Source organism: Fulmarus glacialis, unplaced genomic scaffold, assembly GCF_000690835.1.
Source record: "Fulmarus glacialis isolate BGI_N327 unplaced genomic scaffold, ASM69083v1 scaffold170, whole genome shotgun sequence".
NCBI classification, from domain to species: Eukaryota; Metazoa; Chordata; class Aves; order Procellariiformes; family Procellariidae; genus Fulmarus; species Fulmarus glacialis.
The window spans coordinates 9791-26438 of record NW_009189293.1 but is presented as its reverse complement, the minus strand read 5'-3'; the positions used below and the strand labels follow the sequence as shown (position 1 = coordinate 26438).

At 43.5% G+C, this 16648-nt stretch overlaps 1 protein-coding gene across 1 annotated transcript; it reads left to right on the top strand.

Moving 5' to 3' along the window:
* The first annotated feature begins 2993 nt into the window (after positions 1-2993).
* Positions 2994-14295, top strand: PPM1K (protein phosphatase, Mg2+/Mn2+ dependent, 1K). The gene is made up of 6 exons (XM_009581343.1): positions 2994-3499; positions 4066-4166; positions 11580-11745; positions 12278-12422; positions 13497-13631; positions 14100-14295. Exons 1-6 carry the CDS (start codon positions 3060-3062, stop codon positions 14229-14231), a joined length of 1119 nt encoding a protein of 372 aa, XP_009579638.1. The 5' UTR covers positions 2994-3059; the 3' UTR covers positions 14232-14295.
* Positions 14296-16648: the final 2353 nt, after the last annotated feature.

The following is a 16648-nucleotide window of genomic DNA, read 5'->3' as shown; positions in this document are numbered from 1 at the left end:
CGCGCTCTCGCCGTTAGGCCGCGCTCCGGTCGTGCACGCAGGCGGCAGCGGAGAAGTGAGGAGCAGCCTGTGGCCTTGCCCGCAGGTCTCTCTGCCGACCCCTTCACCGCAGCCGGGAGGACGAGACTGCAGCAGAGACACCTCTCCCATCGTGGAGGGCCTTGCATTAAAGGAGAGATCTGTGCTGGTTACATCAGTCTTTCATCAGAGGCTCAAATGGTGCTGCCTAACATAACTGCACAGCCTTTGTATACGTAGAATAAACCCGTCCTAGCTCAGTCAGTCGGTTGTGTACTAATTTGTAATTAGTAAATAGCAGCAGAAACCTCTTTAAATTGCTGCTGTCTGTGCAGTTTATTATCCAGGCAGGGGGTGAGATTATATTGTCACAGATTTAAAACAAACCTCTGATTTAAGACGAGCTTAGCATACAGTACTGCCCGCATCTGTGGGAGTTTGGAAATCATGCAAGGCAAGTGCACTTATACGTGTTCAGAGCCTTAAATTCCTTTTAAAATATGTTTAATCCCCTGGGGCAGCAGGCATGCCTTCTCTTTCTTCCGGGTTTCTTTTTTTTCTGCTTTTCTTCTCGCAGTCTGGGAAATTTCCATCTGCCAAGAAGCAGCCAGGCTGTAAAAGGGGCACCATGCATGTTGAGCTACAGTTTAATCTCTCACTTCGTTTGCTTTAAGCATTGTATTTCCGTGTCTGTCTGCAGGAGCTATTTCTTTAAGTTAAATGTGTACAGATTAACAGGATCAGATGGAGCACCTCAAAACAGATTTCCAACGACAACTGTCTATCTTGGACTTTGGTTTTAACACCAGTGCCCCTTTTCAATATCTAGGTCTTGTTTTGCCCAGATAGGCTTGCCCTGTGTTTGCGAACATATCAGTTAGGAAAGCACAGACTGTTATAAGTCCAACTGAAAGCATAACAATTTACATCACAGAAACTAAAGATCAGGTTCCTACTCCTGACTTGCAGAGACACTTGAAAAGCAAAACTGTCATCAGTATTTGTACTTGCCTGGGAAAAAAGCCTTTTGAGAGTTGAATTTGATAGGGAACAAATGCATTAATTACTTTCGGATTTTGAATTAATCCTCTGATTCATGCTGTGGATACTGGGAAATCTAAATATAGCTAACATTTCATGTTCTCCTTTCAAGCTGACAGAAGTGAAACCAAGTGTGGGTTTTGTTAATTGGCAGGCTTTCAGTTTGGTCGTGCTGTGTTTCACAGAAGGAAGTTAACATACTGTTGTTATGAGTCAAGGGTAACAGAAAAGAAAAAGCAACTCAGGAAAGTAAATCAGTTTTTAAATACGCGTAAGTATACTGAAATAAGGATGTGATGTTGCCATCACCCCGCAATTAAAGGGAAAATCTTAAAATTCTAAGTGGTCAGTTCCACTCACCTGGTGGCCTAGCCCACATTTGTCTGGTGCAACAACAGTGATTCCCAGCTCGGTCGGCCTTTTATCAAGTTAACAGTTTCTCTCTAAGTGCTAAGTAAAGAAACCTTTCTTCATCTAAGAATTGCATGAAAGGTAAACCAAGAGCATCTAAAGCAACATGCTTTGAGCTGTGAACGACAAGTTTAATGGAGGCCTCCAGAAAGCTCCTGTCACAGCCGTTTTCTACTAAAGCAACCAGTTATTATCTTTGCGTGTTTTTGCAAGCACCCGGCTTTTGTCTAGTAATTTAAAAAAGTAGTTTTAACAAATATTTCAGATCTACAGATGCAATTGTGATGGGCATGGGGAAAGTACAACGGCAAGGCACTCCAGCCCAGAATTACAGTGTCTCTGGGGTACTTTTGTTGCTCTTTGCTGCTCGATTACGTCAGACCACCCTGCCATCTTTTTTTTTCGGCATTCACTGTGAGCCTGCCTATTTTAAATTCCTTTATTATGGCATATAATACCTTTCACTCATAATTTTGCTCTCAGTAAACTTCGAGCAATTAAGTTAGAAATCCCTCACTTAAAATTTAGTGTGGTTAGTTACAGTGATCTGATGGTCCAGTTCAAATTACTCCGGTGCAACAATGTGGACTTACTACAGACTCCATCCCAGCCTGTTGGACTTTCATCAAGTTGGGTGTAACTCTACAAAAGATTAAATAAGCCAATCTTTCTACATTTTTCAGCATGCTAGATGAATCATCATTGGTGAATTTTTATCTGTGCTGAGCCAAGTGGTGTGTTTAATTTATCTGGGCTAGAAAAGAGATCTGAGAAGCCAGTAGAAGATCTGTCTTGCCTGTGTTAGCAAAGGGAGCTCATTTCAGGGTTAGGTGGCAGAGAACTTCAGGCCAGACAAAACAGCAAAGAGCTGCATGGGGTTTTTTGGGGGGAAGTTTGTGTGTGCTATTGTGTGTCCATGGATACACTCTTAGTGATCGTTCTTAGATAGCCTAAGAAAAATCACAATTCACTTCCCAGGTCTGTGTTGAAAAGTATCATTCAAGTCCTCAATAAACGTGACAGAATCAAATATCATGTGCAGTTGAAAAAACTCTTTAAAATCTAAGCAAATATATTTCTCCCACCTTCGCCCCCGGGAGCCATAGTGCGGATGTTTCAGCAATTGTTTGAAGAGCATGCATAATAAGCTAATTTCCACAACCTCACCTCATATTTTCACATATTCATATTTTAGCTGACATGGAGCAAAGTCATTACCACTCTCATTTGCTCCATCTCAACCTCTTCAGCCTTTGAAAATTCAGGATATCATTATGCAGGTGGCCAGCAGATACGCCTTACCTTGAGCTATCTGCAGTACTCCCCATTAGATGTGGGCTGGTCTGTGTAGGATTGTTTCTCGGCGAGTCATGCAGATCCCTCTGTAGTTTTTTCTAGGCTGTGCAGTGCTATGCATGGTTAGCGGGCTCTGAGGGTGACATTGTTTCCTGAATGATGTAACTGAAAATTCCCCTTCCTGTGCTTCTTGTTTCCTGATCAGTTTTCTCTTTGTTCTCGAAGACATTCCAGCAGCTGCGTATCTTTTATTCCTGATCTTTTACTCCTACGAATCTCTGTGAAGACAAGTTATGTCAACAGCTACTTTAATTAACTTGGTACGAAACGGAGGGTATCAAGTAAGAAGGAGAGCCGTGCTGACGTCCCGCCTCTTGCAAGACGAGAAGCGTCTGACAGCCGCGTGCTACAGCTGCACCTCTGAGCGCCGTGCTTCCCGCTTCGATCCAGATGGGAGCGGGCGGCCTACGACATGGGACACCTTTGGCATCTGGGACAATCGCATTGACGAACCTATTCTCCTCCCACCAAGCATAAAGTATGGGAAGCCAATTCCAAAAGTCAGCCTGGCCAACGTGGGCTGCGCTAGCCATATCGGGAAGCGTAAGGAAAATGAAGACCGGTTTAATTATGCTCAGCTGACGGAGGATGTCCTATACTTTGCAGTATACGATGGACATGGTGGGGCAGCAGCAGCAGACTTCTGTGATAAGTACATGGAAAAATATATTAAGTAAGTGTGCATCAAGTGAATGTGTGTCAAATGAATTACAGTAGAGATTCCTTCCTTAGGACTGAAAGGCAACCGGTAGGTCATACATTGTCACTAATCCTCCTAGGTTATATAGCCACCTAGCCCAACAGGACAGCAGGAACACCGGACTGGAACTGTCCATTACAATGGACATGCTATGAACTACTTATTCTGTATGGTGCCTGCCCCATTGAGCAAGCCCGCAAAGACAACAGAGGAAAATACGATGGTACCCAGGAAAGGACTGGGAACACAGAGAGAGTGTGAATTGACTGTTTTCAGATGGGGTCACTGTGGTCACTGACCTACGGCTTGCTTATGGTCTTCTGTCACATCCCTGAGTGTTGGAAGAGGAATTTTATTTATTTGCAAAATTACAGGATTATGCTTCCAGTGCAGGTTGTTAGTAAAGTCATATTACCTTTTCACTGAAATCCAGCATTATTCAACGCATGGAAGGAGGAGATAAGGCTATCGAAGCAATTGATCAAGATGTATATTTCTTGGAAAGAAGTTTAATTTTTTGTTCGCTTGTTTGTTTCCAGAGAATTTCTTGCTGAGGAGCAGAACTTGGAAAATGTTTTGAACAAAGCTTTTCTAGAAATAAACAAAGCATATGAAAGGCATGCTCATCTGTCTGCTGATGGTAAGTAAAAAAAAATTCTACTCATGTGGGTGTGGAGAATAAGGTTTTTCTCAGTAGTTTTGTAGAAAAATGCTTGAAAACAGTTTTACTTAACATAGGATTTTGCTCTGATCACTTACTGCAAATGAAACAATTATGCTTTACCTCCTTAAAATGAAAAAGCTATAAAAAGTCTAAATCAAATTTACCAGGGGAGTTATTGATCTGAATGTAAGCATAATCATCAATGAATTTCTCTTAATGTGATTCTGTCAAGGAAAGCGTTTGTGAAGTTAGCAAAGAGTGATTTAGATCTGCAAGGAGCATAAGTTTACTGTGCGAGAAGCCTGGAGGGAGGGTTTGGTTTGGGGTTTTTTGTTGGGGTTTTTAGTGTTTGGTTTTTGGGGGGTTTTGGTTTTAGGTTTTTTTTTCTTTAAAAGCTGTTATTCCAGTGGGTTAAAAGCAACAGTGTCAAAAGCTCCCCTTTCTAACTTGGCTGCTGCACCTGAGGAGGAACGTAAGCCAAAATTAATACAATCAATACTGTTCCTGCACAAACAGAATCACAGGAGTAGCTGACTGTGAAAGGGAAAAAAGCAGTGAAGAGGAGAACAAGGCTGGCTGTGGTAAGGCTGTGGTAAAGCTGGCACCAGCCCTTTTAGACTCCTTAGTCCTGGCTGTGTATGTGTCTAGAGACTAAGCACATCTGAAGTTCCAGTTCCAGCAACTAGTTCCAGTTCTGTCACAGGAGTTTCCTCATCCATGAGATAAAATTTTAAGAGTCAGTTTAGCCAGTCTTAAAAAAACCAAACAAACAGACAAACAAACAAACAAACAACACAACCAAAAAACCAAACAAAAAACCTGTCCCAGTGCTGGTGCAGGTGCTGGCAAAATGACTGAGGTCGTTTCAGAAGAACATAAACTGTGAAAGTTTTCTCTCCAAGAAAGACTTGAAACCTGTAGGGACTGAAGTGATACTGTATTCTCAAGCTACTTTTCTTAAGCAATGAATGAATACAATCAAGTAATGGTGTGGCTTCCTGCACTTTAACTGCTAGATGAATCTAGGTAGACTCAAATATTTCCTGTCAGGACAGGTAGCCTGACTGTTGCAGCACTGTGAGGGATACACACCTTTCCTCTTACCTGGTACAAGCTAAGGTATCAGGGGTATCAGGAAAAAAGTCTTAAGTCCTGAAATGCAGCCCTTAAAAAAGGGGGATTAAGTCTATAAAGCTCATTTCCCCATTATATCCCATTTTGGTTTTTTTTATATTGAAATCCTTTAAAAATAATGATGTGTTAAAAAAAGTCCAGAGTCACTTTTGACCTACGGGGTGAGTTTTAACTGAGCTCATGAGAGACACATCAGTAAAGCAGATACGCTTTTTATCCAAGAGCCTCCTTGCGAATATGTTGTCTTGAAAGTCTAAATTCAAGAAAGTGTCTGAATACAGGCTTATGTGCTTCCCTGGATCAGGACCTTTCATTTTCGCTAACATGAAGATCCGTTATATTTGTCCCCCTCGCCACCCCTTTGTTAGTAGGACAGCTCTTGGTTTCGCTCATTGAAGTGACCTCTGTTAAGTGTCAGAGCAGCTCCTAGAGGAGAAGGATTGGGAACTGTACTTAGTATATTATTCTGTTATTCTGAAAAAGGTTTCTGATTATGGCATTTTGTACATGAGACTTATGGAACTGGATAACAACAGTATTTGACATACAAGTTGTGCAGCAGGCTGAGCATTTTGGAACTGCTTATAGGATCATTTTCGTATCATTTAACTTACTGGTGCTGCTTAATGAAATATAATGCAAATGCCAGCAAATTTACATAACAGTTACCAAGATACTGGACAAACCCTCTTCATTAAAAAAGCTTGAGGTCAAGCAAAATACAGGGCAAAAGCTTTGTCAAACATCCACAGGGGCCACACTCTGGCAAGCACTCGGTGTTTCTCAGGTAGGCTGAGCACCTGCAAGCTCTTGCAGGAGCCAGTGAGATCTAAACGTGCCCGGTGCTCTTGACTGGTTGCCCAGCTGAAAATCAAGCTATAAGGCAAAAAGTGGAGTAACAGGCTTACAAGTGCGGATTTCTGAACAAATTAAACTTTTTGCATATCTGTTGTTAAAATAATTCAATACTATGTTGACTGCTTGGTGTGGATATTTTTGTTGTTGCTGCTGTTTTGAAAGTTATGTAAAATTTCAATGCTTGTCATGTATCCTTGTTAGAAGCCTACTTCCAAACTGATTCGGTTTGCCAGCAAAATTTCTGATTAATTGTGGCTATTCTAGATGTGACAGTCAAGACTGCTGCTAAAGTACCTTGAAAATGGTGGCTCGTTATGTAACACTGGGTATCTGGGATACGCTGGATGCTCCCCAAGATTGACCTCCTTTTGAAACCTGGCCATAGCTGACAAAGTGGAAAGTAATAGCTTAGTCTTGTTTCAGTAGATGACCCTGCCAGGGTTCACTCCTTTCACTGTATCTGCAAAAAAACCAGAGCATGTTCAGGATGTCCAGGTCTTTACTAACACACGACCAGCTTTGAAAGTGTGTGCCTGGCTGTTTGAAGGAACGTAAGTCCTGGGACAAATCTCTGTAGCCAAAATTGCATGGATATTGTTTGACGCACTGTTTATAATACTATTTAAGGGGTAAAAATCTCATATAATGGCACAAATTTAATAGGACTGGAGATGTGCCTTGTTGGAGCACCTAGCTATGTCTCCAAGGGCACAGCCCTTTGTAGGTTACTTTACAATTACAGAATATTTGAAGTTATGGATGGAAAATACATAGCATAATAGTTTCTGTGAGCTTTCAATAAAAAAAGGTATATGTATGTGTTCCAGGTACTGCTACTGTGTCTGGCATGCAGTTCACTAGTGCTGTTGGAATGCTGTACTGGTCTGCTGGAGATGGGTCCAGTATCCCCTCTGACAGTGATCTGTACCTGTTGTTTCACACAAAAGCATAAGAAACTTGCTGTAGGCAGATCTGGGATGATCTGTCCTCCACCTAAATCCTTTCTAATCATTAACAGCTTAGAGATATGCCTGAGCCCTGAAGCATGGTGTTTGATATCTCTTCAAAAATGCATTTTCATTCACTTCCATGCATTTAAATATATCCAGTCATTTTTAAATCACTGCTAAACTTAGGTATAGGACACAGTAAAAGAAGCTTATGTCCAACAAATATGTCATTATCCGTGGGACAACTGTTAACACAGATGGACAGAATTTTCTGATATTTTTGACCAGCCATAAAAACTGAAATGTAAAGGCTGAATAGCTTTGCTCAGCAAGGGCAGAAATAAGGAAGTGAATCATATGCTTGAGGAAATTTGAGCATCTCTCTAGAGAAACGTAAGACAAACCCTCTCCTGGCCTAGTGCAGTCCTACAAGGTACTGCTACTGCTTCTGTTCACTGCAATCCATACTTGGAGAAAACAACAGGGAGTCCTTCCATCGACCTCCACATTCAGTGCATCCAACTCTAATCACATTGGCCGCTCACTTCTGGAATAGCCATTTTATTAAAACATAGCCAGGTATTAATTTATGTATCTATGTTTGAAGGTCACTCCTGGAATCTTATTATGCTGAGCAAACAGCAAAAGTTATTTGAAAATAACTAAATTTAAAAAGTAGTGGGTTTTGGTTTTGTTTTTTTAAGTTACCATTCAAACATATGATTTTTATTTCTTTGAATATGTTAACCTGCAACACTGAGGAAAAGGGAGAGCTGCAGAAATGGTATTTAAATATTTCATTAATCCATCAACATTACAAAGGCAGCCTTTTTATCCAAGGGCCCTGATTATTACCTAATCAAGTTAGAAGATACTAATTGCAATATTAAAGGGGTGTATATTTTGCATATTTTCCCATGGGTCAGAATGATTTCAGTGCCTTTAAGATGGCCCCATTTTAGTTGGCACCAGTTTGAACTCCCCATTTTTATGTTATATATAAATGTATATATAAAAACAAATAATTACCTTGAGGAAACAGATTGGGCCATATTCTCTACTGAAGATGTTCTTCAGAGTGGCCACTCTTGCCATATATGAGACAGCTGGCCCTCTAGCATTGGTAAAATTCCTTGCTTGATTTGTTGGTTGGTTACTTACCTCCACAGGAAAAAAAAAATGTAGCTTTTGTTTTAGCTGAATTTAAACTGGTTTTGTCACAGTTTTAGCGAAAAGGCTAGAACGGTGGCAATTCCGCAGAAATACCAAGACTGATTTATCTGTGGACAAAGATGCATGTGTAAGCCTCAAGTACTTCCTATACGACCTGCAAAAGGCAGTGCAGGCAAACCCAAGAGTGACTACTTCCCCTGTTTTGCAGCCCTTATTCTTTCATCTCCAGTGTTGCAGGTTTATTTTGTTTGAACAAGTCCCTGGGTGAATTTCCTATTTGCCTCTGTGTGCGTGTTATTTGTGGCAGACACTGTACCTGGTCAGCAGCTCTAGAACTGGAGGCCCTGGACACTATATGCTGGGCTTCAGTGGAAAGAGAGATCTGCTTAATTTTGTCCCAGGTGAAGGAGTCCAGCGGTTCCTAGCCTGGACTACTGGAAGGTTCCCACATCCTCTTTGTCACATTAGTTGAGATGACTTGCAGTAAAAGTTGTCCAGTGAGTGTTAAGACCTATTGAAAGATCTTAGTTTTATAGTGATATTGTTAGGAAAAAAAAATAAACTCTTTAATTGTTAAAACTTATATATATGCTGATGCAATGTATTTTGATATTATTAAATAACCTAGCAGCAGTTGTAGTAAAGCATTAGAAATGTTACCCCATCATCATTCCTGTGTTTTTGAGCTGTGCTAGAAATCACATAATGCTTGTAGTCTAGCTACATCCATGTTCTTGCACCCCTACCCAGATCATGAACTGGTTCCAAGGAAGAGAGCATGAGCAGCATTTATTTTTCTAGGAGCGCTGTTTAACTAACAAACATATATAAAGCTCAAGTCACTATGACCATTACCACAATTCTGGAAAATACAGACTTGTTCTTTAGTACCATCCCTTGATTTTGTGATAGCGGCTCTTTTCTTTGGGAGTTTGCGCTTGAAAGATGCAGATTCACCTGGATGTCCAAATGTTTCCAGTCATTTGTGAGCTAAAGACTATGGATCTTAACTTTTACAGAAACTGCTTATGTTTGTCAGCATAGTTCCAAAACCAAGGAATGAAATGGGAGAGTAGCAGCAGTTCTGCATTAATTTTATCGTCTAAATAAAATGTATTTTCTGTGAAATAAAAAGGTAGTTTTACGGAGGTTCTTCATTTCACTTCTTTTAACTGTTGGCTAAAACAGGTATTTTACTGGTTCTACTAAAATTTCTCATTGCACTGGTACTTGTTAGCATCTTACTTTTATAATGTGCCTCAAAGGGAGCCTGCACTGGACTAGTCCTTGCTTCAAATTAGAAACAGGATGTCAGTGCTTACCTGAATAGTCAGAAGCTACCGGCATCTAAATAGTTTTGAATATCATAGCCTGCATGGCAGCCATAACGTAGTCCAAGATTTGACCTAGGTCACCATGGCTGATGTTCATGATTGATGTGTTGGTTAAGTGTATAGCTAAACCAAGTCCTCACTGCAGTAATAATACCTGTTTTAAATAATAACACAAGCTTAGTTTAGATTGTTTTGTGAAGTTTTTTGGATTCATCACCTCACTGCTTTCGCTGCACAACAAGGCTCAATGCATCTTTCAGGGCTTTGTGCACTTCAATTTACTTCCAATCCCCTTTTACTTATGGGGTGCTGAGACCTCGCAGGGTTGGGGAAAGAGGTCCCAACCCAAGATCCCAGGGCACTCGCATTTCTGTTTCCATAGTATGCAGGGGGTCGTGCCGCGTATATGCCATTTGCTGGCAGCTGGTCGGAGATGGGGCTGGCTGGCCTTCCTCGGGCTCAGACGCGCAGTCCTGTCTCAGATCCATCCCGCCTCCCTGGGGTCAGGGCTGCAGGGCCAGAGGTAGGAGTGCATGCAATTGTAGCTGAGCTGTGCAGAAACGGTGGTGGAAAGATCTTTAACTGTTAGTCATGTGAAAACAGCAATGTAATTGGGGATTCTTATTCCTAAGTTAGCCGCAAACCCCTCTTGAATTGGTTTGCTTTTAAAACCAGAATGCCAGAGACCTACAGAGGGCTTTTCAAGGGGGTTTGCATTGGCTGTGAATGCAAATGTGTTCCAGGCAATAGCTTGTACTGGCCAGACATTTTACTGTAATAGCTCAAGTTGGCAGGAGTTACTGCTTTCCAGGCACCTCTGACTGGGTTACCTGTGCATAATTTGCACGAAGGGAAGATAGTAACTCTAAAATGGGACTGCTTCTTTCAAAAAGCAAAAAAAGGAAGGCAGGACAGTTCTTTTGGCATTTCCTTCACTGCAGATAAAACTGCAGATCTTTTCTGAAATGGGCAGACTCACATTTCTCCTTTTCAAGCACTTCTTTTTTTCCAGAGTGTTGTAGAAATTGAAATGAGAAGCCCTGAAATTTACTTGCACCAGTTAATCCAACGAGGTCCCTGAACACGGTCAGTCAGCTCAGCTCACTCCCTTACCCTGTAAGAGAAGGAAGACAGCAGCTAGGGCTCTGTTTTCCCCTCTAAGCAGTCACTCTACACTGCTGCCGAGTGATCCCACCAGTGCCCAGGGCAGATTGCCCAGAGAGCCACTGCCAGCATCGGTTTGCAGGCGCAATGTGAGGCAGAATCCAGCTTCACCTTTGCGCTGGGACCTCCAGCAAGTGGACAGGGTCTGAAGGGAACAGCATTCCTTTATGAAAAAAGCCAGCAGCCTGCTAGTTGAACCCTTCGTATCTTGGCAAGGCTGGGGGAAGAAGAGGGAGATTGTACAACTCTGACAGCAAGGGGAGGACCCCACAGACTGGGGTAAAGGAGCGATTTAGTGTTTCTCTTCTGGTGAACTATGTGGAGCCACAATTACTATTACTCAGTTGCCCACTTCACCCCTAACAGAAGGGAAGAGCCATCAGCTTTATGGTAGGCTACCCGTGCAGTCACTGTGCCCGGGGATAAGGACAATAACCCTGTAACTTGAGGTGAGCTGGTGGGACAGAAAAACTATTTGCTACAAGCTGAAAGGAAGCCACTGTACCTTGTACCGTTTTAATTCCACTTGCCCTCTTTGCATGGAGCCATGTTGTTGCACAGAAATACTTATCCTTTCCACTTCCTCTCTCTCCCCCCAAGTCCCACATGCATGCATGTTTGCTGTTTTTTTTTTTTTATGTGTAGATTTAGTTTAAACTTAAAAGCAGTTACGTACTGGTAATGTAGAGCACAAGTTGTGTTCATTTTACCAATTGAAACTGGTCCCATGCTTTGAGGCAGTGCTAAAACCTCTCTCTGTGCTATGACATTTATAGCAACTCTGATGAACTCTGGGACCACTGCAACAGTGGCTCTGCTCCGGGACGGCATTGAGCTGGTTGTGGCAAGTGTGGGAGACAGTCGTGCTCTGCTGTGTCGAAAAGGAAAGGCCATGAAACTCACCATTGACCATACTCCAGAAAGAAAGGAGGAGAAGGAAAGGTACCTGTCGACTGATGATGTGGCTTCCCAGGGAACGGCCTCGGTCAGGATATGCTTGTGTTCTGCTGCAGGGTTGGGCCTGGAAGAAAGCAGAGAGTTGAACATAATGCCCCGAGACCATCTCTGAGCTGGCAGAAAGCGGCACAGCTCCAGTTAATTCATTTGGTTCTGCTTAGAGGACCAGGGATGTGGAAAGCCCTGCATGAGCATGAACTGTCTCAGCAGTAAGATCAGCACAGCTAGAACTTGGTACAGAGCTGTGATCACACGGTTCAGACTTGTCCAAGACTGCCAAGTTAGAGGCAAGACCTGAAGAAATGCACTATGGTTCCCAGGTCAGGACTCAGCCCACCAAGCCACATCCTTTCTGTGGAGCCCTTCAAACAGCAAAAGCCAACCCTCAGTCTCCCAGCTTAGATCCTCGGTACCCCATTCCGCATCAGTAGCTAGTGACAGAAATTGCAGATACAGACAGGGGTAATGGTGTGAAGCAGTAACTCATATTCACTTTTTCTTTTGTGCCTCTGGACAGGATTAGGAAGTGCGGTGGCTTCGTTGCCTGGAACAGTTTGGGACAACCTCATGTGAATGGTAGACTTGCAATGACGCGGAGCATAGGAGATTTGGATCTTAAAAACCGTGGTGTGATAGCCCAGCCAGAAACAAAAAGGGTTCAGGTAAAAGAAGGGCTGGTTAACAGGGACAGCAACATTCGGACTAAGGGGCATCATAGGTATTTGATGCAGGTGGCAGTACCCACATGATGTGCCCAGGTGAAGCCTGATGGCCAAGCATTGTTTTTTATTCATGGTGAAGTAACTGGAGACCAATTCTAATTAAGTCATTTCAGATTAACACTAACAGGACAGAAGAGAATCTAGCCTTGATACTAAATTCAACCAGACCAACTTCTAAACCCCATTTATCACAGTACAATGTAGGATGAGGGAAGAAAGATAATATGTGATATCCATTACTGAAATACAAAGGTGTTAGTCTTTTGGGGGCTTTTGGTCAAATGAGTAATTTTGAGGTTAATACTGATGTAAAACCATCACTGAGAACTAGGTGGGATATGGATGGGCTGTCATCATAAAAAGTAGAATACATAGAGGTTTGCACACTTAGGAGGAAGGGAAGAGGAAAGGGCAGTTGCGTGCATCTTACCATAGCTCTGTAGTTGTCCAGAAAACAGATTAACCACGCAGAACGTATTCAGCACAGTTGCCTTCACTTTTGCAGGAAGGCTGTCCTCTCAGCTCGTATTCTGTTTGTTACTTTTCACCTCCCAGGGCACCTCCCAGGGCCTGGGGAACTTATATTCAGTGGGTTCTAATTAAACGCCACCCACTAGGCCTGAGGGGTTTAGGAGATGACCACAGTGCTATCATGTCTTCCTTGAAATCCTCAGTTTAAGGAAGCATTTTGTTTACTGGGTAATATATGGATCTGGTCTTCTGGCCTCAGTGTATTCAGAGGACTGCTTCCTAGAATTGGAAGCACATTATGACACTGTCCTCCAGTACAGGGAACACAGTCTGTGTGGCTGATGGATGTGCTCGAGGATTCAAGGGTCAGCCTTTGGCTAGCCGAGGGTTTGGGGGTTCTAGTTAGTTCTTGCACAGAAAGCAGGAGAGCACGCAGCACTCCCAGAAAAAGTGCTTTGCAACAGAGCGTAAAAAAATGAAGGCAGTTAATTTGCCTTGCAGCACTCGCTCCATCGTTGTGCATACTGTGTGCCTTTATTGCAGTTGCATCATGCAGACGACAGCTTCCTGGTCCTTACTACAGACGGTATTAACTTCATAGTGAACAGTCAGGAGATCTGCGACTTCATTAACCAGTGCCATGATCCTGCTGTAGCTGCCCATGTTGTTACTGAGCAGGTAATGCCAGGGCTTCTCTTGGCACCAAATGCTTCTTGTTGTTTTTTGTTTGGTTTGGTTTTAAAAAAACAAGTATACAACCACACATTCAAGTGAATTGATGGTTGAGACATTCACTGGTCCCGCCGGCTAGCCTTCTCCTTACCCTGGGTCTTGCCACATCCTTGCCAGCCATCATTTCAATTAACTTGCTTAGCTCACAATCCACTGAACTGCGTGGGACCGTAACTGCAGTTTATTCCTGTGTGAGTATGTCATCAGCATAGACAGAAATGGCCAGTTTCTCACCAGGGTTCTGGATGGTGGCATATCCTATGGAAAGCTCTGGGGCATACCAGAATGCAGCGTCAGGGCTGGGAAGGGGGAAGGAAGTCTTGGGCCTCAGGGCATGCTGTCCCATGTGGAGCCAGACACTTGTTTCCGTTTCCAAGCAAGACGATGATGCTGACAATTTGTTTCTTCTCTCAGGCAATGCAATTCGGCACTGAAGACAACAGCACTGTTGTCATAGTGCCATTTGGAGCATGGGGAAAGTACAAAAACGGTGAGATCAACTTCTCCTTCAGCCGCAGTTTTGCTTCCAGTGGGAGGTGGGCATGAAGACCTGCCACAGCTATCTTTTCCTGCCACAGTCTGGACAGCGTGCTACAGGAGAACACATCCATCTGTTCATAGGTTGACTCAGTGTCTTGTCCATCTCTTCTGTTCCTAGTGTGATAGAAGATGCCACTGCTCCCTCGGTGCATAATGCCCCGTTGTTGCTTATGGCTGATCGCATTTTGCTGCGTTTATTTATTCCAGTCGGCATTGAGGCAGCTATTTCTTTGGGTTTGTAGTCCCAGCAGCTCTGCACATCACTTTTTTCGCACAGAGGAGGCTCTGGGCTTTCACCTAAGGCTGGAGATGTTGCACAATTGTTTCATACCTACCTGTATTACCCAGGACCCTTAGTTACCTGGCAGCTGTGTAAGTCTGAGTCTGAGCCGCGTGCTGGCTTCTTTGTACGTTAATACACGGGGGAACAAACACACAGTGTTCTTAGGTAGACAAAAAGCAGGTTTGTTGTCTTCCTCTGCTGTGTAGCCACCCAAAACTCCCCTCGAGAAGTGGGTGAAAAATAAGGGAGAAGTTTCAGAAGTGTTTAGGTTCTGATGCCAGTGGCATTTGGTGTAGCTGAACAACTTCCTGAGACAGTGCTGCTTTGCAGGGCTTTATGCTTTCACTGCCATCATCCGTGATCCTCTAGCTCCAAGGAGACAGAGCAGGCTGGAGCCACATGCCGTTGGACGGATGGGTCCAAAGCCTGTACGGTCTCTGTGGACCACGCAGCAGCCCCTTGCACTGTCTTCTCTTTGGTGTGCCAGTGCTTGACAGGAGCACAGAGGAGGGAAAAAGCTGCATGTTTTTGATATTCAGAGTCTCTCATCAACTTTAATCTTCTTTTTTTTCCCTAAAAAAAAAGAAAACCAGCTAACTTCAAAGAGTTTACTAATCAAGATTCTTTGGATGTGTAAGACAGGAGAGTTTATTTCTTCATAAATATATGAGGATTTTCCTGCCCTCCACGGAAGATTTCTTTCAGTTAGTTGTGATCTCCTGTGTCTCTTCATGGTATACAGGGAGCTGTAAAATGCCCAAAGCAAGCAAGCTAGAGAAATGAGAGAGCATTATAGTAATGTAAGGTAATCTTTATAAGTTTTGGGTATTGTTTCTAGTAGGTGTCAGATATTCAGACACCAGAAGGTAGTTTTGTACTCAAAGGAAGCGTTTCCACTTCCCTTTCCGGAGGGAGTCTGTGTCCAGTGAGGCATGGGGGGGCCAGAGCTCTGAGCCAGCTCGTATCCCTGCTGTGACACGGACTGCAGGTGACGTGTTGGCAGCCGGCGAAGATCTGTCCCAGCGTGCCTCGTTCAGACCTCCTTCCTCTGCTCCACATCAGGTGTGCAGCTCCTGTGGCCTCCGAGTCACCCTGTTGCAATGAAATACGAGCAGAGAAGAATTGGGCTCTTCTCAGACTTGCCACAGTATTTTTCATTCTATGGATGTTTCCAACAGCACAATTGTAAAAACAAAACAAAAAAAGTGAAAGAGAAGTTGCCTGATACTAAATCACCTTGCAATAAGGAAAAATATTTCTGAGATGCCTGGCCTGATTCTTATTTTCCAGTGTGAAGTTCGCATCTTCATTACTTTTAGCCCTTTCCTTTCAGCCCAGGGTTACACCTTAGGCAGTCATTCCACATGTCTTTCCTTGCCTTTGGTCGAAGGCCTAGCAGCACCCAGCAGAGCACAGCATTAAGTACTAGGTGTTTAGAGAGTACACTGCTTTTGTGCCATCACTTGGTGTATTACTTGGTGTATATAATGTGTATATTTGGTTTGTAAGTATGAAGAGCTTGTGTGTTGGTATATGTAAATCTCTGTTGTACTGGATGCTGTTGCCCAGGCCTCCGTAACAAGCGCATCACTGGTTTACAATAATAATCCCTTCTATCTCCCCAGATTTTCCCTGGGGTCAGTCTTCACCTGAGGTCAGAATGTTTGCTGGTCATGGTCCTGGACTCAGCCTCGCTTACCTGAGGCAGAGGGGCACTTCTAGTTGTTACTAGTGAGAGCAGGTTCTCAGTCTGTGGCAACTTTGAAGATTCCCACAACCCATTTGTGGCAAAAATGGCAAAACGCAGCCTCTCCTGAGCACTTAAGGAGAGGTCAAACCTGACAGAGGTTGAGAGAGCTGCTCTGGGAACGTGGTTATGACCGGTTCGCACTGCAGCGTGAACAGCTGACAGCCTTTCTCCTGCCACAGTGACCTGCTAGAACAGCAAGTCCGATAGTTCCTAGCAAAGGGTTAACCACAGCACGCAGCAGTCTTACTCTGGGCACAGTGAAAGGTTAGAGTCAAGCTCTGGAGAGGGAGTTGCTCTGGGGGTGGCTTCGGTATCGAGTGTCGGACGGGCTTGAGCAGTGCTGCAGGGATTTGGGCAAGCTCCATGAACGCTGTCCTGTTCCAAATGCTG

Excerpts from the sequence above, each read along its gene's own strand:
- PPM1K (XM_009581343.1), top strand. The coding sequence starts at position 3,060 with ATGTCAACAGCTACTTTAATTAACTTGGTACGAAACGGAGGGTATCAA. Across the intron at positions 4,167-11,579 it reads TGCTCATCTGTCTGCTGATG|CAACTCTGATGAACTCTGGG; the intron begins GTAAGTAAAAAA and ends TGACATTTATAG. Across the intron at positions 12,423-13,496 it reads CAGAAACAAAAAGGGTTCAG|TTGCATCATGCAGACGACAG; the intron begins GTAAAAGAAGGG and ends CCTTTATTGCAG.